At 41.7% G+C, this 25,839-nt stretch overlaps 1 protein-coding gene across 2 annotated transcripts; it reads left to right on the top strand.

The window, feature by feature from the left end:
• Positions 1–224: 224 nt before the first annotated feature.
• On the top strand, positions 225–25,130 carry LOC107554818 (midnolin-like). 2 transcript variants are annotated; one of them, XM_016237447.1, is made up of 8 exons: positions 225–487; positions 2,855–3,086; positions 5,108–5,195; positions 5,287–5,349; positions 11,933–12,379; positions 12,488–12,635; positions 12,755–13,060; positions 22,660–25,130. In XM_016237447.1, the coding sequence occupies exons 1-8, from the start codon at positions 412–414 to the stop codon at positions 22,920–22,922; spliced, it is 1,623 nt and encodes a 540-aa protein (XP_016092933.1). In that variant the 5' UTR covers positions 225–411; the 3' UTR covers positions 22,923–25,130. The 2 variants fall into 2 exon arrangements, with proteins under 2 accessions (XP_016092933.1, XP_016092934.1); XM_016237448.1 differs by having other exon boundaries at positions 226–487; positions 12,515–12,635.
• Positions 25,131–25,839: the final 709 nt, after the last annotated feature.

Genomic DNA, 25,839 nt, shown 5'->3' with positions numbered 1-25,839 from the left:
TAAACGTGTGTTTTTCCAACCAAATGAAGCTTGTTTACACTCTTAGATTTCATCTGAGTGAAACTTCAGTCAGAAATTCATACAGTTTTCCGAAACCTCCATAACGAATCAAATAAAGCATGTGATTTAAGGCCTCCACCTTAAATCACATGCTGACATCGCAAGAAGCAAAGTCTCCACCCATTCTGTGAGCAGCTTTGTAAAGAGGTGTTATACTTCAACTCCAACGCTCGAATGCTGTCACACGGTGTAGTTTCGGATAGCTGGAGCACTGGAGTAGACTTGGGATTTAAACAGGCATCTGCACTGGGACGGCTGATTCATTTAACCAAGTGTACCGGCTGTTGTACCCACATCTTAGTGGACATTTTTTGTGGACAAACCTAAACTACATTATAATTTTCTCTATACATGCCAAAACTAGGCAACCTTGTGGAGGAATCTGAGACATTGTCACGAAACTTTGAGGTTTTCGCCACAATACTTGGTGAGTGTCAAAAGGATATTTTCTATTAAGGATGGTGAACTTGTTGGACAACTGCTGGGTTGCGGTCAATTCTGTTAGAACTTTGCAGTAGTATGCGAGTTCTTTACTTTTAAATTTGACTTGTTTTTAAACTTTTGAGTAAAGTCCATTTTAAAAAGTAGTTTCTGACTTCTTCGATGATTTGGGACTGATTGAACTTGAAAAGGGATTCACCTCCAAATTAAAATACTGTCATTTTACTCATCCTCTTGTTGTTTTTGTGTCACTTTCTTTCTTCGGTGGAACACAAAAGGAAAATATTAGGAATTGACATCCACAGATTTGATGCAATTGCATGATTTGTCCTTAAAAGGGTCACTAAGATTGTCATTCTACCTAAAAGTCTCCTTTTGTTCTCTATGGAGGAAAAAAAGAAAGTCAAATGGATTTGGAACAACATAAGGATAGGTGAATGGCAAAATATAAAAAATTTCCTCTAAGTAACACAAAATATGAACCTCATAAGCTTCCCCTTAATGTTTATTTCTTGCTTATACAAAAATTAGTTGTTATGGATCTGCATGTGTATGCTTCATACTTGCGTTGCCAATACCTCCTTTCACCACTGGTAGGCGCTCAAGTTTCACTACAAAGTAAATTGCACTTGGGTGGATAGATTTTTGTCACACGGGTTAACGTAAATCAATGATGGCTATGCTCATGCACCACGTGAATAAATTGTACATTCTGGTGTAAGGCACAAACAGCGTTTTATCCGCATGAGGCATGCATTTCGTAAAAACGGATCTGCTATAGAACCCAAACCACGATATTGTATCAATAATTTAAGTTTTGTTGTACAGATAAGGTGCTATATCATAACTGGCCTACCATCTGCAGACGTTTGCAGACAGTAGCTTACAGCACATTTGGCACGAGATCGTGATAGCGAGTAACGTAGGTGTCGATGTGTGCGTGTCGCCCCAAGCGATGCTTATTATACTGTATGACTGGGACGCAACGTTTCCTTAAGAGCATATTGTCTTTTATGGGGGACTATTTGAATGGAGATAATGATAACCGCATGCTTTTAAACGTAAGCTGCACACGTATAAAGATTGCAGGCTCTTAGAACATGCGTGGATGGTGATATATTTGCATATGGAGTATTCTTCAATTAGGGGACGTGTTCTGTCCTCTAGCAATGATACAAAAAAAAAATCATTTTAGCTTTGAAAGATATATTATTATAGTTTTAAACATTTAACTTACTCACTCTATAGAATATCTAAAGACGTCATAAATGTTACATTTCTCAGCACTGAACTTGTCCCACACCAAGGAATTGAAACTTTTATTCTGAATACGATTTCAATTTATAATGCAAACGAACACAATAAAAATATATTTGTAACAAGTAGCCCAATCACTGTTCTCGGAAACATTATTATTATTACCACTAGTACTACATACATACATACATAGCCTACATACATTCAAAATATGTTAACTTGTTAGCAAATTTTGTTACAGAAACGGAAAATAAACTAAAATTAAGAATCGCCCATATCAGTGTGTGAAATAGGCCTATCACAAAAATGCTAAAACAATTTGTTCTGTGGAAGAAAACGTTAAAAAAAACTGACACAGTGGGCAACAAACATGCAACCTAAGACACTTCTTGGTTATTATTCTTAGCTATATGTAAAAGACAATGTGTTGTATTTTGTAAACAGAGCGTTCAGTGTTGCTATTTAAACATTCATGGATATATTGGGTGACTTGTTACTTTGACAGTTTGCCTCATGAATGGTGTGAAATTGGTGCGAGTGGGCTGGAACTCCAGGACAGGAGCTCCTCGCCCACTCAGATTGGATTTGTCCTCAATGAGGAAAGCGATGTGGGGGAGAGAAAAGAGGCGGGGTTTGCGCTCCACGTGGGTGAGCAGCACATCCCTCCATTGGCTACACATATGACGTCATTGCTTGCGCCTTATGTGATTGGGCAGAGCCTTTGTGGGTGTGACCAAAGCGGCACAGTGGACGCGAGATACGGTGAAACAACGGGCATTATTATGCGTGTTTCACTGGAGTTTCTCTTCGCGATGAGGGCTGCGCTTTAAAAAAAAAAAAAAGGGGGCAAAAAAAAAAGGTCGCGCTGGTTTTGCAGTACACTGTCAACGACAAGGACTACAGTTACAGAATATGCATTTTAATGCACTATCGGAAAGATAGAATTAAATACTGCTGTAAAAGAAGCTATTAGGACCACCGCAGGATCGATCACCAAACGGGAATAATAATTGGGAATATTTTCCAAGAGCTTTTACAGATAGAGAGATCCAGCCCTATCCCTCCGCTTCCATCGACCCTGTCTCCTCTATCGTAGGCTATCGAATGGACCAGCATCCGAGCGCCCGGAGCTGCAGCAGTCGCGGAGCTGCGCCGTCCTGCGAGAGCGTCTCCGGCGAGCCCCCCATGAATTTGTACATCCACTCCACCACCGGCACACGCTTTGAGCTCTCCCTGCCCGCAGAAGAGACCGTGGAAGGGCTAAAGCGAAGACTCTCTCAAAGACTGAAAGTACCCAAAGAAAGACTCGCTCTGCTACACAAAGAAACGTGAGTAGTAGTCTGATGTGTTACTGTTAGACTGCACGGTTAGTTATTTTTAACAGTGGTTAAGAGCAGGTCAGAAGGTGGGGTTTGGCTGGGCTTCCGAATGGAGATTTTAAGCCACCTCTGATGGCAAGCCGTTTTAACATGTATTCATTTAAACTAACTAGCTGGCTTATATTTGTATGTTATGAGTGCTTGTTTTTATTACTAGTACTTAATCCAGTAGTGACTAGTGTATCTTCCATTTCACAAAAAATATAAATGAGAAAACATTACATACGATTAGTATCTATTCAATGAATCACTTGTAATTATTTAATAAATATAAAACATATTCCTTAACTAGTCTATATATAAGCCATTCACTTCTGACTAGTAGTTACTAGTAGCTGTTCCAGTTTAGTTCTTCATTAGGTTGTTGTACTGATTGCTTAGTAGTTTTGAACCAATCAGATAGTCACTATTATCTGTTCTGGTTACCAATATTGGGATATTGACTACTAGTAAAACAGTAAGCACTAGTATGCAAGGAATGAGCAGTTGCTGACTAACTGAATAGATAGTAGTCACTACCGGAGTAGTCAAGTGGTAGTATTTATGACAAAGAAAGGTAGTCAGTAACTAGTACAACATATACATATGAATGAATACATATTTGAATGGCTTGCCATGGACACCTGCATCATGGAGCCCTGGGTCATGTTTTAATACATAACAACATTACAGTCCATGTTACAATGTCTACCATGATATTTTTGCTGTGGCAGTCCACAGCCTCTTCAATAGAGAAGTGAAAGTGATCAATGCTGTTGACAGTGTGCTGTGGAAATCAGTTTAATGTAGGCCTTGTGTAAGGTGCAGAAACCTGCATCACACCTGAAACTGTACTACTAGTTCAAAACATTATGCAAGCAATGTCAGTTTAATGGCTTATAAAGGACCCAAAGGTGTGCGCAACTGACAGCAGTGCATGCATATAAATTGAATTTCCTAATCTCTTGATTAAACTGGTTGCTTTGCTTGATTTAGAATATGCATGGCGTTAGTAATTGTCATTTTAAACTGGATGCCGGGGAATAAAGCATTCCTAGTGGGACTCGCACTGCGGTGTTAGAATATTCCGAGCGAACGTTAAGAGAAAAAGGGGCAATGTTAGTTTCAGTGTAGTTTGCACATTGCCTAACAATTGCACTTGGGTTGTGGAGCTGGGAGGTGAGAGAGAAGCTCTTTTGTCACTTGCAAATGACCCTAACAGTTGCATTGTTTGTGCTTTGAATTAGGCTGATTGAAAAGCCCTCACAAGTAATCACCACCAAATTACATCATCCTTTTAAAAGGAAGAGAGTCGCTTAATCTCTTCTGTTTGGTTTAGCTGCCTCCAGGCCAAGTGCTCAGTGCCTTTGTTCGTCAGGAGGTGGTGACATTTAGCCTGAGTACATGTGTACACATTTATGCCACTAGGACAGATATTTTCAAGAGATTTGTGGTTTAAAAATACATTTACTGTGTGTTTGAAACATTTGGATTAATGCGGGGGTGTTTTTGGAATAAACATGCTGATTTACATATGCTGTGTGGTTTTTGGTCTGCTGGTATAGGCTACAAATGTAGTAGCCTAGAATTGTTTTACTTTGTTTTGTATACTTGTCTAAATAAGTATTTTCTTGTAAAAAAGAAAACGTACATCATAACTGGGCCAGAATATTATTTCCATGGTGGTTCTGTGTATAATTAAAAAGAGAGTTCACTCAAAAATGAAGATTCTCACCCTTGTGTTGTTCCAAACCTTTAAGACCTCCTTCTGTGGAACAAAAAAGAAGATATTTTTGAAAGTGTTTCAGTGTTCTTGTTTTTTTTTTTATCCATACAATGAAATTCAATGGGATCCAATGTTGTTTAGGACAAAATCTGTTGCAACATTCTACAAAATATCTTTTGTATTTGGCAGTAAGACATAAACAGATCTGTTTTGCAAATTTTCGCATCTTGAGATTTGAAGTCTAACATCTCCTTGTTTTTTCTAGACGTCTGAGTTCAGGAAAACTTCAAGATTTGGGAATAACTGATGGGAGCAAGTTAACGCTGGTTCCAACAGTTGAAGCAGGCCTAATGGTAAAAATAGCATGACCTTCATTACATGTGCTGTACTTCGCCAACTCTTTTTGTCACACATATTTACCCTGTCGTTTCTCTCTTCTCAAAGTCTCAAGCATCAAGACCTGAGCAGTCAGTAATGCAGGCGCTGGAGAGCTTGACGGAAACACAGGTAAGGTTTTGCTCTAATAAGGTCATCCCAGTATATGTTTGAATTACACAGTGGCCCATTACATTGGACAGTTGTGCGTACACTTAACCAAATTTCCAGGGCAAGAGTGAACACCCGCAGTTGGCTCTTTTCAATGATTATTTGTAGGTTTTTGAACTCTCTACTTGGCAAGATGTTGCACTGACACATGGGTAATGGGATACAGATGATGCCCTCCTAAGCTTTTAACTTGAGGACCACCACACACTTACTACGCATATTTTAAGAAGCACCTTCCAGTTTCTAGGCAACATCTGTGAGCCGAGGTAAACCCCACCTAGAAGCCACTTCATTGAGATGCCACCTTTCATGTGCAAGAAACTCTGCAACTTCTATTTTATGTCCAACTATGATTATGCCACTTTCTAATTTGTATTTTTATTTCTAGCTAATGGTTAAACCTTAGCTATTAGTTATTTTCACTCATTTAACTTATTGTTTTTAAATTGCAAATGTCACCCAATCAGTTGCTGGGTATTGACCAAAATCTCTTTCAAATGCACTTGTATGTGCATGAAATTAGTCTGCCACATGCCTCCACTGCATCTTCTTGCTGATATTTTGGGAAATCCTGTGTTATTCTGTTTGTGTGTGAGTGATATGGGTGTGCGTTTGTGTAGGAGAGGAAAGCGCCTATCTGTAATGACGACAGAGGAGTGTGGATGTGTGCGTACGAGGGGGAAGGGTAGACAGGGGAGTGCACCACTCTTATCATTCAATACGCCTTCTCCCGGCAGCTGCAGTGTCTCCTGTTTCTGTAGAAAAGCTTTTCAACCTGTGAAGAGTGACTGCGTTTGGCCTTTCTCATCTAAAAACCTTTTGCAGTACCATGCAAACGTTACTTGTGTTTTTCCTCTGTTCTAATGTACTATTTGTAGGCAGCTAACTGTGTCATCTGGCCGCTTAGGAAATGGCCCCTTTTTAGAAATCATAATTTTTAGTCATCATTCGTGTCCTTTTTGTAGCTTCATGGTTACAGGCATGAACTGAGTCAGTAACATTGTCAAATGCGAGACATATCATTCTTTCAGAATTGAAATTAGTCAACACAATCGTGCCGCCACAATGAATGTAAAAAGTGATCTGCGCTCAACAATACCTACTCGTCTTGCTAGATAAGGTTGGGTTTGTAGTTACAGGGGACAACCACATATACACAGCAGAATTACAAGAGCTACGGCGCTTGCTTCCAGGGAAAGTTCTATCTCAGACTCCTCGTAACCAGACTGTTTTATGGAAAGTGAAAGCTTGCAATTATTGGAATGGCATTTTTCCCTTGTTACTCTGGCCTAACAGATTTTTATAATTTAAAGCTGCTGTGGTTTCGCGTGTCTCTCCATAGTCTCTAGTTTTACCCTCTCTGTCGTTAAAGAGGAAGAATGAAATGGCATCAAGGAGTTTCTTAGTTCCAAGGGAAAATATAGCCCAGGTTCTGCACTCCACTTGATAGATCAGCTGTCCTCTTGAACATTAAAACGCCACTTTTGCATTCAAACGGTGCTTTGTTGCTGGTAACTCTGCCCATCAAGTAGAAATAATGACTGGTGTCTGATTCTTCAGGCGACAGAGTTTGTTAATTAGCGGTTTCTGTTCTAACCCGCCTCTAAAGGCAGGTAGATTGCTCGCTTTGTCCTTGGGGGATAACATAGCGGTTTGTTTCCACAAGCAAGCGCCTTTTCCCTAGTTTCAGTGCTACACACTAGAGATGTTTTTCTGTCATAACTCTCCACCCTCCAGACACCCACCTACCCACTTTAGAATGGGGCCGGGGCGCCTGTCATTGTGTCTGGAAATGGACGGATGCAAATAATGGTATCCAACAATTTAGAGTGAGTCACCTCTCAGTCACCCCCTTGTCATTTCCACCCACCCAACCCCCTTCCCAGAGGGAGCAAGGGAAGGATAGTAACTAAGTCTGAGAGATGGCCATAGTGACGTCACCCTTGACGAGGGCCTGTGATTACTGGGAAGGACAGTGATAACAATGAATCCCAGGTATAGATTGAGGACGAAAATAGAAGCGTTGGAATCACATGTCATGCTGAGTGGCAAGGCTCCACAGGATGCCGATGACTTTTGTGCCATATCTACAATTAATTTTTTTGATTTGACAAATATCTGAAATAGAAAACGGGGGTGTTGGCGTGTTGTGGGAACAGCTGGCTCATGGGCGGAGAAATTAGTTTGCGTTTCTCTGATCAGTGAACAGGCCCATGCCTATGTGTGTTTGCACGGCGAGCACTCCCAATCCAAGAGGGACTATGTTGACATGGGCAATCACTCGGATTCGTGACACTTCCTGTTTCCCATCCGCCTTTGTGATTGAAGTGCTTGGTTTCGTGACTGAACTGAAAAGGAAGGAGGGAGGGGGGCTGTGGAGAACTTCTCATTAGCCGATAACCAAGCCACCAGCTTTTTTAATTAGGGTCAAACTCCTCTTCTGTACTGAGCCATTTTTTTTAGCACTGTTCCTTATACTTGGCCTTCTCAGTGTTTCTTTATATTGTGACATTTCCCTACATGATTTTTAAGTCATTAATTAATGCTGAATCCCATGATTGTAGATATTTTGAATCCTGTTGGCTGCAAGTGCGACACGTCTGTCTCTCGCCTACCTAGACTAATCTGTGCAGTCATCTGTTGGGCTGCGACTATAAATCGATGCAGAATCGATTCATGGATCGATTATGCGATCTTCCGAATGCATCGCGATTCTCTCTGGAATCGGTTCTGAGCTTAGATTTTAACAGCAGATGGCGCTCTAATCTAGTTTTTATCCGCACATTCAAATGTGCTAAAGAAGAGTGCTAAAGAGCGCTTGTGCGTTTGGCTGAGTCATGTAATTTCACCTCGGCTCAGAATGCTTTTATGACGCAAGATTAATGTATACACAGCCCACTGTCAACACCCTTGTAATTCGCTGTAAACTTTTCGAATTTTATGAATGATTATTTTAGGTTCAGGTGTGTGTTAGGATTTGGACACAAGCAGAGTACCGCTGTTTCTAAAGCATGCAGCGCCATCTGCTGTTCAAAACTAAGCTCAGAATCGACTCGAGAAAGAATCGCGATGCATTCTGAAAATCTCAGAATCGATGCTGAATCATTTCACTTTCACATTGCGCTTTCACGGTGCATATCTTTGATGGTCACCCAGAGCTCAGAGCATGAGGAAGAGTGGACACAGCAGGAGCTAAAAAAAATTGAAAATGGTGTCATCATTTGCCTAATTTCCTTCTGAACCTGTATGAACTTTCTTTATTCTGTGTAAAAAAAAATTTAAAAGTCTAATCTTTTGTTCTCCAGAGAAGAAGAAAGAAGTCATATAGGTTTGGAATTACATTAATGATGACAACATCTTCATTTTTGGATGAACTGTCTCATTAAGTATTCGGTTTTGGTCAACAGACATGATGGAAAGAGGCTCCTTGCAAGTTCTGACTTTTTAGTCTTTACCCACTGAATCCTCACCATTTAATCTCTTGTAGACTTTGAGCAGGTCAAACCCCTCGAGTGAGATCTTTGAAGGTAGTCTTTTCTTCAGGGTTTGAAGAAAGATGCAAGTGATTGATTATTGTAAAGGAGCTTGTTATTGCATCCACACCCTTCATGCCCCTTTGCGAGGACCATATTGATGGCCCCCTAGTGCGTTCAAAACACACCAGTCGATGGTGAGGGTTAATAAGCTTGTTTTGAACTTTCCGTGTTTGCTGGGGCCTTTGATGGGTGACCAGTAGTCTTTTAGTTATGCTTTGTATCAAAAGAACCTGTTTTCTTGCTTGACCCCTCAAAGATGGGTGTCTTCAGGCTGTGGATGAACGTCAGTCTGGTGCTGTTCTGAGCTCCTGCCCCGCATCTCCTGTGTTACAGAAGAAACCGCCTGCAAATGAGTTCCTTGAACTGCAGGGACCCCAATAAATAAAACTGTCAGCTATAGAGTTGGAAGGGAGGAAAAAAACGGAAGGAGCTAGAGGCGTACTCTCACTGAATATTTCATCAGTATCTACTGGCATCCTCACACCCCTCCACCCTCTCTCTCTCTCGCTACAAGGTTTCTCCCCCAGCCCTCCTCCCCTGTCTCCCCTTATCATGTTTTCTTTCTCTCTCCTTCACTCGCTCTTCACTGCATAGCAACTGCAGCCCACTGCAGAGCAAAATGCCTCCCCAACAAATCAAAATGGACGAAGTGTAAAGATAAAGGAAGAGTAGCACTAGTCTGTTGCAGGTGAACCAATGTTGGCTTAGCCAAGTATATAGTTCTTCAACATGGTAACTTTATTGCCATAGATGTACATATCTGCCTTTGTTGATTTTTAATCAGCCTAAATAAAATTGGCAGATTTACGCATTTTCTGCACTGATTTTAGGGTGAAATTTGCTGACAGAATAGACAGAATGGATACTTTACCTTCACAAAATACTATATTTGTAATGAATTTGCATTGTACTTCATTCTTATTGTTAGCATATTATCCTAAATGTTGTATACATGAAAATGGCTGCAAAATTTTTTGAATTATTGCCGTTCTAGTTATGCGGAAAACTTTCTGTGCCTGCAAATTCCATGTGGGGCTGTTTTGTAGAGAATATGACCTCTAGTTTAGTCATTTTTTATGTAATGACTGAAGAAAGGGTGGATCCAGGTAGGCTTCTGGCTTCAAAAGTATTTCCAAGCCAGTGTCAAGAGCGCTCTGTTATAGAACTTGATCTGTGTGCCTTGATGAGAGAGTGAGTCAGTGGCCTTAAGAACAAAGAGACCTGTGCAGACGTACACTTGCGGTCTCTTTTGAGTACCTTATCCATTTTAGGTGATATAGACTACATGTTGACACTTCAGGCTCCATACACCTGACAGATTCTATATAGCTGTGCTAGGTAAAGTGTGGAATTTCTGGCCACAAGTATTCTGAAACTCTTTATTATAGGCAGATTTCTGAGGGTAACTAAATATTGTTTTTTTTCCACAAGCACCAAGACTCTCAAAAATGGTCTGTTAATATATCTTTGTTGTTTCAGTCAAGTCAAGAACCCTTAAACAACACAGAAACATTGTACAATGTATACTTGCACACACGTTCCTTAGATGCTGTGTAAGTGAAGACTGCGGATCCGTAAACCTACTGTGTCTTTGTCTTTGTGGTCATTCGGTTATTGCACTAGAAGAGTGTAGGCTGGCCGATGTATTGACAAAGATCTGTGTGACTCAAACTGTCGGCTTCTGTGGGGAATGTCTCTGCAGACCACGTCCTCGCCTTTCAGAGGCACTTTTACTGGTTGTGGGGGTTCACACACTCTCTCATTATGTGGGATGAGTCTGGGCTTTGAGTGAGTCAGTGAGATGCTTGGTCTTGATGATGACTGATCTGCAAGGCTTATGTGGGTCTGGCATGCTTTACTTGACGATTTGCAGGCCCAAATAATTTTAATTATTAGTGCTTGGATGTTCAGTGCCCTCCTGGCTTCAGATATTCAAAGCCTTTATCCTATTACAGAGTTGCTCCGTTATAAGCTAATGGCCGCCGAGTAATTACAGGGACCTTTTGTTGGAATCTGAATTGAGCATTAGATGCAAATCTACTTCCAAGACAGCTGTCATTCAGGGGTGGGATCCACCCTCACTCTGGGGTGAGCCACCAATTTCACATTTGACCTTTAAATAGGGGTTACCATAAATCTAGAGTATTCAATGTATTTTTATTAGTTCTTAATCATGCATACCTATCGAGGATTTTTTAAAAACTTCATCTCTACTAAAGATGGAAAAGGGTCTCCATCTTCAGTTCTGGTCAGTTAAATGCACAGAATAGTAAAGGTCACTCGACTGCGTGAGTGGGCTGCTTGATGGAAAAATAGATCAGCAAAATAGCTAGAGAAAAAAAAACAATGGAGGGTAGGCCCCAGTGATTCAAAAGGTTAACAACAGGTCGCCCAACGCAAGCACACTCGGACGCTGAATAGATCTACTGAGGGAATCTTCATGGTTTTCATTGTTTTTTTTTCTGGGACATTTGATTCTTCTATGCTTGTGCATTATAGTCATACTGCATCTTTACATATTTATTGTTATCAAAGCTACAGTTAAAACATCCTCAGAATGTGGCAGATGAAACAAAGAAAGTCTCAGGGTTGAAATCGAACATAGCAGAGATTGTTTTAAATGTTTGGAGAGCAAAGTCAAGACAAGCATTCTGTATTTCTCACCTTGTTTTCCAGGGGTCGGAGAGCCCCTTGGCTCAACTTCCATTCTGGGTACTCCTAAAATGGGCAAGCCTTTCCGGTCCAGCCTTTCAAACAATTAGCTATTATGTGACTGTGTAGTGAGTGGGTCTGCATCCTGTTTCTATGGCTGATTTTTCAGGCCTGGGGCCAGACAGAAGTTAGTGTTTCCTGGGTGTGCTGAATGGTAGAGTGTTTTGTGTGTGTGCCTTTTGTATACTTCTGCTTATTCATAAAAAGGCATTCAGCCATGTTGCCAAATTCTTTTCCAGTTTAGAGCAGTGCAAAGGGAATTACTAAAGCCACCCCTCTTCATTTCCTGTTCACAGGTCAGTGACTTCCTGTCTGGCCGATCTCCTTTAACCCTGGCTCTGCGAGTAGGCGATCATATGATGTTTGTCCAACTGCAGTTGGCAGCGCAGCACTCGGGCGGCCCACAGTTACAGAATCGCCATCTCATATCACGTGGGAGTTCAGAGGGCACAACAGGACAGTCTCATCCAGCTTCAGGCTCTGCCTCTGGGATGGCAAGGGTTTCACACAACCTGCACCTACATCCTCATCATCCAACAACGCTCCCATCTAACCCAGCGGCCTTCCCACCTTCCCCCTCTATCCCATCCGTTCCTCCCATGTACCCCACCTCAGCCTCAGGGCACTGTAGCCCTCCACTGCACCCCTCTCAACTCCCTGGAAGTTTTCTTCACTCCCAGAAGCCATCTTCAGCCTGTCCCACCTCTCCAAGCAGCCCTAGCCCTGCAGCTTCCTGTCCAGAGGTTAGTCACTGTTTGTCCTACCTTATCCAATTCAGTAATTTTGTATAATAATGGTGATAAATTACATTTACCAATTAGATTAGTAAGATGTGCAAACTATACTTGCAGTTGACCACTGGCCCATATCTTGCACAGGCCAACTGCCCAGCAAAGACGTCTGGCAATTGTAACACTCCCTCGCGATCCCGCAAGCCAGGGGCTATCATTGAAAGTTTTGTGAACCATGCTCCTGGAGTCTTTTCTGGGACATTTTCAGGTACAACTTCTCAATAAGTTTAATATTTGATGACTCTGTATACAACAGTTATATCTATAATAGTTATATATCTGTAATTTATATCTAATTTCTATACTGTTTTTTTTTTCTTTCTTAAGGTACTTTGCATCCTAACTGTCAGGACAGCACTGGACGTCCCAGGCGAGACATAGGCACCATCCTTCAAATCTTAAATGACCTTTTAAGTGCCACCCGGCATTACCAGGGCATGCCACCGTCGCTCACGCAGCTCCGTTACCAGGCCCAGTGCAACAGCCCCAGCTCACCAACACCGTCACCACCGCCTTCACCTCCCCACACCCCCGGACTAAGCGGCCTGCCTACTACAGTGCCCTCTGAGACCCATACCACCCTCCACCCACTGGTGCAGTGCCAGAGTCAGATCCGCATGTGCAAGCCTCCTGGTAAGTTTTATTGCATTTGCCGGAAATTATGCAGAGATGCATTTCCTAGAGCATTTACTTTAGTCAGTAGTATTTAGGATCTAGCCTAGAGGTTCAAGATTCATATCCAAGGCAGTGTTTACGTATTTTCAGAAGGTCCAAGACAAGGTGCAAGGATAAGAAAAGTGAAGATGTTAGAGAGGGGGAGGAAGAACTAGGCTTGTTCTTTCAGGCCCTGGTAGTCATGTTCCAGCAGCCACAGCATGTCTGGCTTTGTCTCTGTGCTGACGGTGTCCTCTTTCCTCTGAGAGGCAAAGAATGGGGGTGGACTACTCTGTTACCAAGAGGAAAGAGGCAGAGAGCCAGAGTGAGAGAGATAACGAAGCAAGATAGCACTCACAGACGTGTGGCAGGTACCCCGCTCTGTCTGGTAAAAACTGATTATCTGGGGCAGCTCGCTTCAGCGCTGAGGAGGAAATTGAACTGCTCTGTCATGAAACACCACTGTTGGAGAGTACAGAGATAATGAAGAAATATCATCCTAGCGCTGTTCAAAGCGCAGGCCTGTTATCAATCTAGACCAGATTAAAAGCATACCAAGCTTACGCCGTACATTATGAAAACATATCATCATCTACTGGGGTGGAATAACTTCGGTCACACAAGGGTAGGGAATCCTACATGTTTTTTTGAGGCGATACATACTTTTCCTGTGTGATAACCCCTCTTCCACTTGCATAATGCTCTATCATTGGTCTTTATACTTCCCCCACATTGAAAGTAAATGTCTGCAAAAACCATCCCAGCAGTCAAGGCCAGGGTTAGTCAATGGACACTTGTTTTCCTAGCAGCCTTTATATAGAGATTTACGCAAGAAATATGAGCTCCAAGAGAATGCTCATTGTGTTTGAAAGTCAGCAAGAGGAGGCGGAGGGAAAATACCAAGAGTCCATTCATAAAATTGTTGTTTATATCCGGCCAGCGACTGCCCACTGATTAATTGGCGCTTCCTCTTGGGCAAGATGGAAAAAAGGGAAGAGTGCTGTTGCTATTTTCTGGACAAAACCACCTTACTTGTCAACATGTTTTTGAACCCATGGTGTAGGGCAAGATTTAGTGTAAGATTGCTAGATAATACTCTTGAGCTCTTTAAGACCTATATGCTTTGCCACCTGGTAACCAACTTGCCTACATGGGACAGACACCTCAGTGACTTTCATGACCGCTTTGAAATGTCACATACTTTTATCAGCTGTCTACTTGATATGATTGCAAACCAAACAAACCCGATATCTAGGGCTGTGACGGTCGCCGTGACAACCGCGTCACCGCAGTGGTCTATTGCCAACGGCGGCGGTGCATGTGACGTCGCACAATCTATAACAAGCATAATACAAAGCTTTGTATAAAAGTGTAATAACAGTAACAGATGTTGTTTTATTTAGACTATAAGTCTTATGTTATTTCACAAATTACCTCAAACGCCATACGGCGTTTCCTTTAGATCATGCTTTAGATTGGCAGGTTTGAGCGCAGGAAAATACAGTTTATTCTGCATTCAGCAAATTAATTTCATGTTGAGCGATAGACCTGGTTGGAAACCAAATAATACATTGCCGATCTGGAGCCATCTCCATTCATGTCACCCATCCCGGCTGGTCAGGTTTGTATTGGTGAGGCTTTCTCCAAACTGGCGAAATACAAACGAGACAGTGGTAAATGGAAGATGCTAAAAAGAAATGTGGAAACATACGCCGCTATTCCTATTCCACAGAGAGCGTGTGCAGACCAGGAGTTAATTTGCCCGCTTGCTTGGTGGTGGAACAGTGAGCCGTGTCTACACCGGACAGTTGTCACACCGCGTCGCAACACAATTGGTTGAGTCTGTCTACAGGACATTTTAACTTTGTGTCAGTACATCATAAATAGGACGAGGCAGTAGTTTACTGTCGGGGATTTGTCGTGTCATGTCACGCCACATCCAGTGTAGACAACTTCACTGATTATAATGGGTTATATAGCCTATTTTGTCGTGCCATGCCGCTCGCGTCCGGTGTAGACAGGGTGTATTTAACGCTCTTATTTAATGCTATTTTCTTATTTAACTGTATTATTTCTTTGATATTTATTTTAGTGATTTGTAGGTCGCGTGTTCACTGAGAGAAGTAAAAAAAAAAAACACTCACGTGTGTTAATAGATGATTGTGCCTCTTTATTTATTTTTTGTTTCATAATATATATATATATATATATATATATCTTGGGCAAGATGGAAAAAAGGGAAGAGTGCTGTTGCTATTTTCTGGACAAAACCACCTTACTTGTCAACATGTTTTTGAACCCATGGTGTAGGGCAAGATTTAGTGTAAGATTGCTAGATAATACTCTTGAGCTCTTTAAGACCTATATGCTTTGCCACCTGGTAACCAACTTGCCTACATGGGACAGACACCTCAGTGACTTTCATGACCGCTTTGAAATGTCACATACTTTTATCAGCTGTCTACTTGATATGATTGCAAACCAAACAAACCCGATATCTAGGGCTGTGACGGTCGCCGTGACAACCGCGTCACCGCAGTGGTCTATTGCCAACGGCGGCGGTGCATGTGACGTCGCACAATCTATAACAAGCATAATACAAAGCTTTGTATAAAAGTGTAATAACAGTAACAGATGTTGTTTTATTTAGACTATAAGTCTTATGTTATTTCACAAATTACCTCAAACGCCATACGGCGTTTCCTTTAGATCATGCTTTAGATTGGCAGGTTTGAGCGCAGGAAAATACAGTTTATTCTGCATTCAGCAAATTAATTTCATGTTGAGCGATAGACCTGGTTGGAAACCAAATAATACATTGCCGATCTGGAGCCATCTCCATTCATGTCACCCATCCCGGCTGGTCAGGTTTGTATTGGTGAGGCTTTCTCCAAACTGGCGAAATACAAACGAGACAGTGGTAAATGGAAGATGCTAAAAAGAAATGTGGAAACATACGCCGCTATTCCTATTCCACAGAGAGCGTGTGCAGACCAGGAGTTAATTTGCCCGCTTGCTTGGTGGTGGAACAGTGAGCCGTGTCTACACCGGACAGTTGTCACACCGCGTCGCAACACAATTGGTTGAGTCTGTCTACAGGACATTTTAACTTTGTGTCAGTACATCATAAATAGGACGAGGCAGTAGTTTACTGTCGGGGATTTGTCGTGTCATGTCACGCCACATCCAGTGTAGACAACTTCACTGATTATAATGGGTTATATAGCCTATTTTGTCGTGCCATGCCGCTCGCGTCCGGTGTAGACAGGGTGTATTTAACGCTCTTATTTAATGCTATTTTCTTATTTAACTGTATTATTTCTTTGATATTTATTTTAGTGATTTGTAGGTCGCGTGTTCACTGAGAGAAGTAAAAAAAAAAAAAAACACTCACGTGTGTTAATAGATGATTGTGCCTCTTTATTTATTTTTTGTTTCATAATATATATATATATATATATATATATTCAATTCAAGTTTATTTGTATAGCACTTTTTACGATACAAATCGTTGCAAAGCAACTTTACAGAAACGTTTCTAGAATATTTAGTAGTAGCTTATCAGTGGTGACTGTCAGTTTATGTACATATGGCAGAAATGTATAATTTATACATATATATAATTAATATAAATTATATATATAATAACACCGCGGCACCGACGGTAGTTGGTCCATTACCACTGGGGTGGTAAAAATCTGCCACCGTCACAGCCCTACCGAAATTCCTGTGCTCACAGGGGTCTCATAGCCCCCTTTGCCTACTGCAGGCAACCCCTTTGTTTGCCCTAGTGTGCTCTAATACTGCAGTAGTACATCAGCCTTGCCTTTTGTACATGAAGAGAAAGAATGAAAGCCTGTAGGGTAAAACTTAGGGATGGCCTTTAGATTTGGTGTTGCCTGGCCACTGCACTAAATGAAAGGAAGGAAGGGGGGAAACAGGTTAAGACCTGGGAAGGGGAGAATAGTGCAGGAATGCTTTCGCCCCTCAACATTCTGCACTATCTGTCAGCTCAGGTTAGTTTAGTTTGGGCTGTGCAAGAGCGTCAGGGTGGAGCTGTATTTTAACAGAGTGAGAAAGAAAGAACAAGGAAGGGTGCTCAAATTCCTCCCCTTGATCATTTAATCAGACCGAAAGCAAACGCTCCCGGCTGCTGTGTACATACTGTGGCGATGTGAAATGTTAAGATCTCAGTCCTCTTTGTCCTGGCTTCCCTGGTGCTTAAACACTGCCAAGTTCTTTTCCTTACCCAAAAGAGACAGTTTTGCTTCTGTGCAGATTGCTTGATCAAGTGCCCCAGGGCTTTCACCATGTCACTACGGTGCTCAAACCTGCCCAGCTCGACCGGGGGTTAAATAATTAATTCCCCCTCCTTGCTCACTGCCAACAAGCGTGTAAGAAACCCCCCAGGCCGACTATCCTTAGCTGCTCATCAGGCGGGGGCCATGGAAAGCCATATCCGATGCCTTTTATTGCTCCTAGTATGCAAATTGTGGTCATTTGAGACCACAGCTCCCTGCAGGGTCATTGATGCCATCGTATCAGAAATGCAATGGAGATGTCAGGGTTTGACCGCTCCCCTGGTTTAGTTCTTGCTAGGGGTGCAGATGGCTGAACACAATGCCTGTCCTGTGCTGTGCACCCACTCTGAGCTCCTCCCAACCCAGAGGCAACACTGGCATCTATCCCAGCTCTTTGGAAGTTAGCTACAGCTGGCTTATAGAACAGGAGCACCTACTGATCACAGAGTACAGAGAACTATAAAAGTGTGTTTTGTTGGGGAGCAAGACAAGTCACTCTGTTTGAAGATTCTGAGGGGTTTTGGTTCGACAGAGCAAGTGCTATAAATGGCTATAGATGGGTCAATGACCTATAGAAGTTTTTTTTTTTATCTCGTTTTAAACGTGTCATGTTCTTAGGAATGTACTCTATCTATCTATCTGTCTGTCTGTCTGTCTGTTTGTCTATTCAAGTTTCAATTGAATGACAATTTACTTATTTGTTTTCTGCATGTTGGTCACACTACATTAATTACCTTTGTGGGCAAAAGTAATTTTGTTGCAGTATTTAATAAAATTTTTAGTTCTAGGAAGTATCAAAATTTTTAATACTTACTATTATTTTATTATTATTAAACATTTGAAATATAAAAAAATAGTTTTTTTTGTATTTTGAGCAAGTCACTCTGTTTGAAGATTCTGAGGGGTTTTGGTTCGACAGAGCAAGTGCTATAAATGGCTATAGATGGGTCAATGACCTATAGAAGTTTTTTTTTTATCTCGTTTTAAACGTGTCATGTTCTTAGGAATGTACTCTATCTATCTATCTGTCTGTCTGTCTGTCTGTTTGTCTATTCAAGTTTCAATTGAATGACAATTTACTTATTTGTTTTCTGCATGTTGGTCACACTACATTAATTACCTTTGTGGGCAAAAGTAATTTTGTTGCAGTATTTAATAAAATTTTTAGTTCTAGGAAGTATCAAAATTTTTAATACTTACTATTATTTTATTATTATTAAACATTTGAAATATAAAAAAATAGTTTTTTTTGTATTTTGATATCAGGACAGTTTGGGACAGTTTCTTCTTTTTTTTGACAATTTTTACTTGTATGCTAATATATTGGAATACATTTTAATACCAAAATTAAAAGCATGTTCATCATAGAGAAGGAGTATGTAACTTACTGTACGTGTGAATTGCATTTTAAATATATTTTTGGTAAATTAATGAATATGGATGAAAAATAAGTATTTGATGCCAAAGTTTGATGTCTGACACTCTGTGACATATTTTTGTGTGACTCCCTCCTCCGCTGCTAAGACATCTCCCCTTGATGCAGAGTGATTGCAGCACCCAGACTCGAAAAGATCACAGGACTTATCGAGGAAACAAACAAACAAGTCAAAGACAAGTGTTAATTAAGCTGATCTTTAATGGATCAATGGTAAAAGGGAAGCTTGCAGAGACTGCCTGATCACTGTAGTGTGGGCCGACACATTGGGTTGGGCTTAATGTTTACCCAAAACCCTGCTCAACTGAACTAATACCTGCAGACAGGCCAACAGCCTCATCGATTGGCTGAAAATCCTCCCTCCATTGCACTCTCTCTCCTCATTCTTAATCCTCCTCCTTTCCATTTTCCCCCTCACGTGGCCATCAGCACTCAGTCTGAATCTTTCTCCCTCTATGAGGGGATCAATACATTCTCATACATCAGCTCACTCCCTTCAAAAAGCATGAGCCTAGTGCAACATCCCATCTTTTGTTCACTAGTACACTGCTACTTTTTAGATTCCAGGAGGATTTTTTTGTGTAATCTCTTCGACCCTCTGTAGCTTGTTCTCATTTGCCTGTTTCTCTCTTTTTCTATGTTCCTCCGAGGCCTCTGTCATGAGGCCGTATTGAGGAGGAGGGGTGTGGGTGGATGCAGGGGCTGGGGGAGGGGGCTTAGAAAGGAAGGCCAGGTGTATATCTCATGTGCGGGCCCAAACAGCTGTGTGGCAGGAGGCGGGCTGGGGTTGTTTTGTCTTTCCTCCCCCCACTCCTTTCCCCTGAGGCTCGGGCAGCTCGAACACAAGCCTTTTTTGCCCCAACCCCCTTAATTTGAGCCGCAGGCCTGAGAATGTCGAGTGTGCGGTGAGGACACTGCAGCACACACGGCTCGCTCTGAGAAAATGCATCATTGGCATAGGGACGAAGGAGGATGAGGGGAGGAAGGGAAGGGTAGAGAGGGCGAATGCAGGGGGGAGGGGCTTTTTCTGTCCATGATGTTCACTTGCAATCGTCGCTGGCAGCAAAATAACTCCGTTCTTGTCCACCCCATACCCCCCCATCCCGTATGTGTATGTGTCCAAACCCTAGCACAGGGAGGGGTCTTGGAAGCAAGGGACAGAGAAGGGAGAGCTTTTGCCTTGCTTTTTCTGCCTTTGTTCCTGGTGTATCCCAGCCCCCACCACAGCCGTTCACTCTTTTTGCACTCACGACAACCCAAGCGGATCTGTTGGGATGGCTTTAGGCTGGCCAGCCACGCCATAGCCTAATAATAACCCCACTAAACGGGTGCAGTCTCCCCCTCAGGCAGCCATGTTTATCCTGATAATGATGCGGGGGTTGATCAGTTCGTTTTTCCTTGCAGCACAGCCCCCAAGCTGTGCCAAAATAGCAGTGATGTGTTTTTACAGTGTCCGTGGATCTGGTTGGAAGGGCGAACATGTGGGAAAGGACATTGGCAGGGGCCACAGATTCTCACAAAGAACAAAAAGGAACTTGGCTTAGTAGCCAAGGGTCTGCCTAATTGTCTTTGAGACCATTGTGAGCTTCATACAATACCTTGACAGTGGCATGCCGTGACCAGTGCTGTTAATGAGCTCCTCTGCTCTTTTTCTCCCATATTTCTGTAGTTCAGTCCCTTGGGGCATCGCAGCCTCATGTAGCAAGTTTTTTTTTTCCACCAGCCCCAGTTGGTATGCACAGAAGAGCTGACAGGCTGCAAGGTGAGGTGGCTGCCCTACTTTTGAGGCCTAGAGTTGCAGGGAGACTCTTTGAGAGGGCAGATGAAGGAGAAAAGCATTAGCGTAGAGACCCTTTCTGAATAGTGTATCTGTCGAGCTTGTGCAGTCAAACAAGGACCTTCATAACCCATAAAGTCCTATTAGACCAGAACCTCTCTAATCATGCTAAAATGCCAGAGCAAGCCCCAAATCTCATTTGTCTAACCAGGTTAGGAAGGAACTGTTTGGCGGATCTCTGCTGTTGATGTTTGTACAGCCTGTTCTTTCTCTACGAACATCCAAATGATTAAAACTACCACTTACGTTTATAGCGCAAATCCTGGCTCAAAGATGGCTCAAACCCGCCCATCATGGAAAAGTATTAAGTACGGGGGAAATTGAGCCCACACGAAATCCCGATTTCATTTTGATATGGAGAGGTGGATGAAATTGATTAGCGAACGAGAATATGCATCTGCTCTCTTTTTCTATTGCATTCTGGGTGGAATTCCAGAGCATGTCTTTCTCTCGACATCCTTGTCTGTCTTTCTCTCCAGAGGCATTGGGGAGGGGTGAACTCTGTGTGCGTATGGGGGTGGAGTCTTGGTATTGGGGGGTTGGGTGGGTGATTACTCGTTCAGTGAGCTCAGGCCAGGAAAAGAAAGGGGGAAAAAAGGGCCTGACTTACTTCGCTTACAATTTCCATTCGCTTGCATTTTCTATTGAAAGCCAATAGCAGTGTCCTCTCCTGGAGATGGATTGCTGTGCTAGAGCTAAGGCTTAATCAATAGATCTTTTTAATTTGCCATCGATCCATGTTAAAAGCTACTGCTGCTGTTGCTGTGTGTATATGTGTGGTGGAGCACACGCGATGAAAGATAGTCTATGCTCGGGATTATTGACATTCTAGCCGGCTATTTCATTATTTAATTCTGGGATAGTTCCTAATGGAGCTGGCTAATAGATTGTGGTTTCTTTTTCTCTTCAATTCTCTTGAATATATTTATAAATGAAAGGTTTAGGGTTGAGCTGTGGAGTGGAAAACCCCCTCGTGTTTTTTCCCCTTAATTGGTGCATTAGCCTCTAAAACCCTAGCATTGTTTGTGAGATTAGAAAGTGCAAGGTATTTGCTTCCTGTTAAAGAAACAACAAAGTCGAGATCGTATCGCTTGGAAATGCGTGTGCGCATGCACGTGTGGGCGTCCGTCTCCTCACGGGAGTGTGGATTCCTTTGTGAGAACGCAATTCTCCCTTTTACGTATCTCAAGGGCACACCTGCCAGGATGGTTTGAACAGTTTCTGATAAGGGAAGAGAGGACTTGTTGACACATACTGGGATGTTCTCTTCTGAAATGAGACAGCAGTGGAGAGTGCTTATTTCTGTACCGATTTAAAAAGAGAGAGAGCAATGGGGTGGGAGTAATTGCAGCATGCCTTTTTAAGAACATCAGTGTCACCGCTCAGACTTGAGTTTATTTATCCAGCACCCGGCCTTTGATAACATTCAGCAGTCAGGATCCAAAGCACTGAGTCATTCTGCCCTAGACCAAATATGTGTATTGCACCAGCGTTTCCCCGCTGAAAAGGCTAGCATAGATAGTCACCACCTTATGTTGTGTTTTGGATGCTAGTCATTAGCATGGGATGCTCAAATGCAGATTCTGTCTTTCTTGGTCAACCAGCTTTGCCAGAAAGTCTTGGTGTGCCAGCTAGGGATGAGTCAGTGGTCAACTAGTCATTCAACAACCTTTTCTTTTTCCCAAGTTTGTTACCCCTGAAAGTGCTGGCGCATTCAGATAAACATCTTTGGCTGTTTTATCACAATGTTTTTGAGTCCCAAAAGAGTTGCTGTTTTAAGATGGTGTATGATCCATCTTAAGACACCTGCATTCTGTTTTAGTCTGTTGTGTTCAGGTCAGCTAGTTGTTTAGGCAAACCCTATGAAACTTTGATTATAGAACTATGTAATTTTGCACATTCTTAGCATCTTTAGCTAGCTTAAACTACCAGTAACAGTTAACCTAAACCAAAAAATTCAAGGCTTGACTCTAACTGTTTTTGCTTTTTCTTCTTGGTTCCTCAGGTGACCGACTGCGTCAGACAGAGAACCGAGCCACACGCTGCAAAGTAGAGCGCCTGCAGCTGCTCATGCAGCAGAAGCGTCTGCGCAGGAAGGCCCGGCGAGACTCCCGTGCCCCGTATCACTGGCTCCCCAACCGCAAGGCTGGACGGAGCAACAGTAACAGCAGTATGTCTAGCGAAGGCTCCCTGGACCTAGACTTTGAGGACTCTGTGTGGAAGCCCGATGTCAAAGCTGATATGAAATCAGAATTCATCATGGCCTGAAGCAGCAACAGTTGCGCTAACCTCATCAAGGAAGACTGGGGTTTACATTTTAGAGAGGAGAATTTCCGAAGAATGTGTCTGACGACGCACAGAATCTCATAGGCTTCACTCCTCATCTATCCTGTGACCACGAAGACTTTTACACAAAGGAAGATTCACAGACTTTTACTTACCTTACGTCCTTGATAGACTATGATCTTGGAATAGACTCAATTTTCAAATGACGATGTTTGGATATGGATTGGACTGATAAATAGACAGAGTTTGGACTCAGAACGTCCAAGAAGTAAACACAAATCAGCATAGCAGACGTCATCGGTGTTGGGATTTGTTTTTCTCTTTCCTTTTTTTTGTTTTTCTTTTCACCCCAGGGGGAAGATCCATGCAGGCCAAATACAGGCACGATGAACTAACAAAAATCAGATACTGATCCTACTTCCTCCTTTTTTCATTACGAATGGGCATTCACGGTTCAAGAATCATTTGAAGGGGGTTACCTTCTTTGTTTTTAAGTCCTGTTTTTCTTGAATCATGATGATTTATGAAACTAAATATGTAGCATTACCCACAAAGCATTCAGGTTTTTTATCTTGTAGGCGAGGAGGGTTCATTTGCACACACACCTGTGATTTAAAATAGACAATATCATAACATAACCAAGAGATGGCACAGTGCATGTTTAGTATATAAATATATAAAAGAAAAAAATTTAAAAACCCGCTTTCTCAACAACAGCTTAGTGTAGAATAAGAGGTTCAAGTAGGAAAGTAAAACATGAAGCAAAACGAAAATATGCTGATGTGATTGAAGACAAGGCTTGTGAAGTCAGTTGTTTTTAGAATATATATAAAGAGTGACTTTTCTTTTTTTACCTCCGCAAAAAACAAACAAACCAACCAAACGTAAAACAGCAGTTGCTCAGCAAGGCTCGAGTCAAGCTGTGAAATGAATCTGATGTTATATAATCATTTAAATACACACTGTATCTCTCCTGTTACTGTCTCAATGTGTATAATAGAGAGAGTGGTGGGGTGCCAGAGGAATAGTTTACAATTGTGCATTATAATGGCTTGCTCTGCCAAAGTGGAATCTCTCATTTATGCATTTGACTAAAACAAACCACCATTAAAGGGTTTTATCCCAGCAAACACTTACGGTTGTGAGACACAGTTTTAACAAGACTACCGATATTTATTTGTCCGTTTGGCCAGACCTCTTTGCAGATTCCAACGTAAACATCCAGGCGTATCCCCTGCCTTCACACTCTTGATAGTGCCTCATATGTAGACGAACTGACATATTCTATCAGGCGTTCCACAGACAGACGGTTCTGCTGCTATATGGGACTTCCCTTTGCATGCGAAAGTGTGAATTATCCTGATCCTTTTTATAGAAAATGATAATAATAACAATACTGAGATACTGGTGCTGATAAGAAAATATATACAAGCATGAATTTGTGAAAATGAAAAAAAAACAAAAAACATTTGCTCCAGCTACTTGGGATTTTCGCATTAGGAACGTGATGTTACATATCAGTCACAAACCAAACCGGGACTGGAATTCTTCTGTACATGGATCATTCCTGGACTAACTAAGAAAAAATTGAACATTTTCTACTCCCAACATCTAAGGGATCCTCAGAGCAAACCCCAAAACTCCCATCGAGCTTGTCCAGATGCGGACTAACAGGGATGTTAGAAACCGACGTTCGCCCCTAATGACTTGGAAATAAACGTCAAAATGTCCTGAACCACATCGATGTTGCACTCACTGAGTTTGCAATGAGATTACCTACCTGAAGGGGAACATCGTCTTTTCCTTTTTTCTGTTCAAGTGGCCTTAACGTTCATTATCGAAACACTTGCAGAGTGGAGGACAACATAGGGATGTTTTTGTTAAAGCATCAATTTTTCGGGGGCAATTTTTGTGTTTAGGAGGTGGAGGCTCTATTATGTCAAGGCTTCAGTGCCTTAAAGTTTTGCCCCTTCGGTGTGTACGAAAAAAAATTGAACAAATTATTCGCATTTATGCAGGTTTTTATCAATTTATAGGAGCTCTGGTAGAATATTGTCTATTTTATGGTTTGATTGTTACAAGTCACGACCTGGAGTTCAAACAGGTTCCATCAGTGTGTTCCATTGTTTGTTTGATTACGTCCCTTGAACCCTGCTGTCCTACAAAGAAGCAACAAATTTACAAATTGAATTGAAAAAAAAAGGAAGTTTCAACTGCAGTGCTATAGCAACAAAGTGCCCTAACTCTCAATTGTGATGTCCTTTAAGGACACGTTGACAACATGCACTTCCCTTCTTCTCAGATAAATGACTTCAATGGACGATTTCTCCCTCTCCCCCAAGAAAATCATTATTTAATTTTTATATATGTATGAAATATACTCTGTGTGTGCCTCACCTATATGTACAACAGTAAAAAAAAATTTGAAAAAAAGCATAGGAGATGTTCTGAGTTTTAGGATAGGGTAATTGAATAAGGGTGGAGGGAGGGAATGGGGGGCATTTTCAATAGTTTGTTGGAGTTCTGATCACATCATTTAAGTTGCCTGTTCTTTCTTGTAGCCAATGAAAACTGATTACAAGAGTCAAGAAAAAAAAACAATTTACAATGTTCTAGCTATAGACCGGTGTAGCACATGTGTGACTGTATTAATTTATGAAACCAAAATGGTAACTGTGAAATATGTATTTCTTTGTGCTTTTTTTTAAAGTGGGCGGAAGCGGAAAAGGGGCGTTGCTGTGCCCTGTTTTGTTTTTGTGGAATATAATGGAAATAATCAAGTAAAAAAAAAAAGGAAAATATCTAAATATATTTTTTTCTTAAGCAATACATTTCAGTGTGACTTGTGATAGGACATTTTCTTTTTTTAGGTAATAAATTGAAAGAAAATATTTTTTGT

Source organism: Sinocyclocheilus grahami, unplaced genomic scaffold (assembly GCF_001515645.1).
Source record: "Sinocyclocheilus grahami isolate Dianchi unplaced genomic scaffold, SAMN03320097.WGS_v1.1 scaffold514.1, whole genome shotgun sequence".
Classification (NCBI taxonomy): Eukaryota; Metazoa; Chordata; class Actinopteri; order Cypriniformes; family Cyprinidae; genus Sinocyclocheilus; species Sinocyclocheilus grahami.
This window is presented reverse-complemented; position numbering and strand designations above follow the sequence as displayed.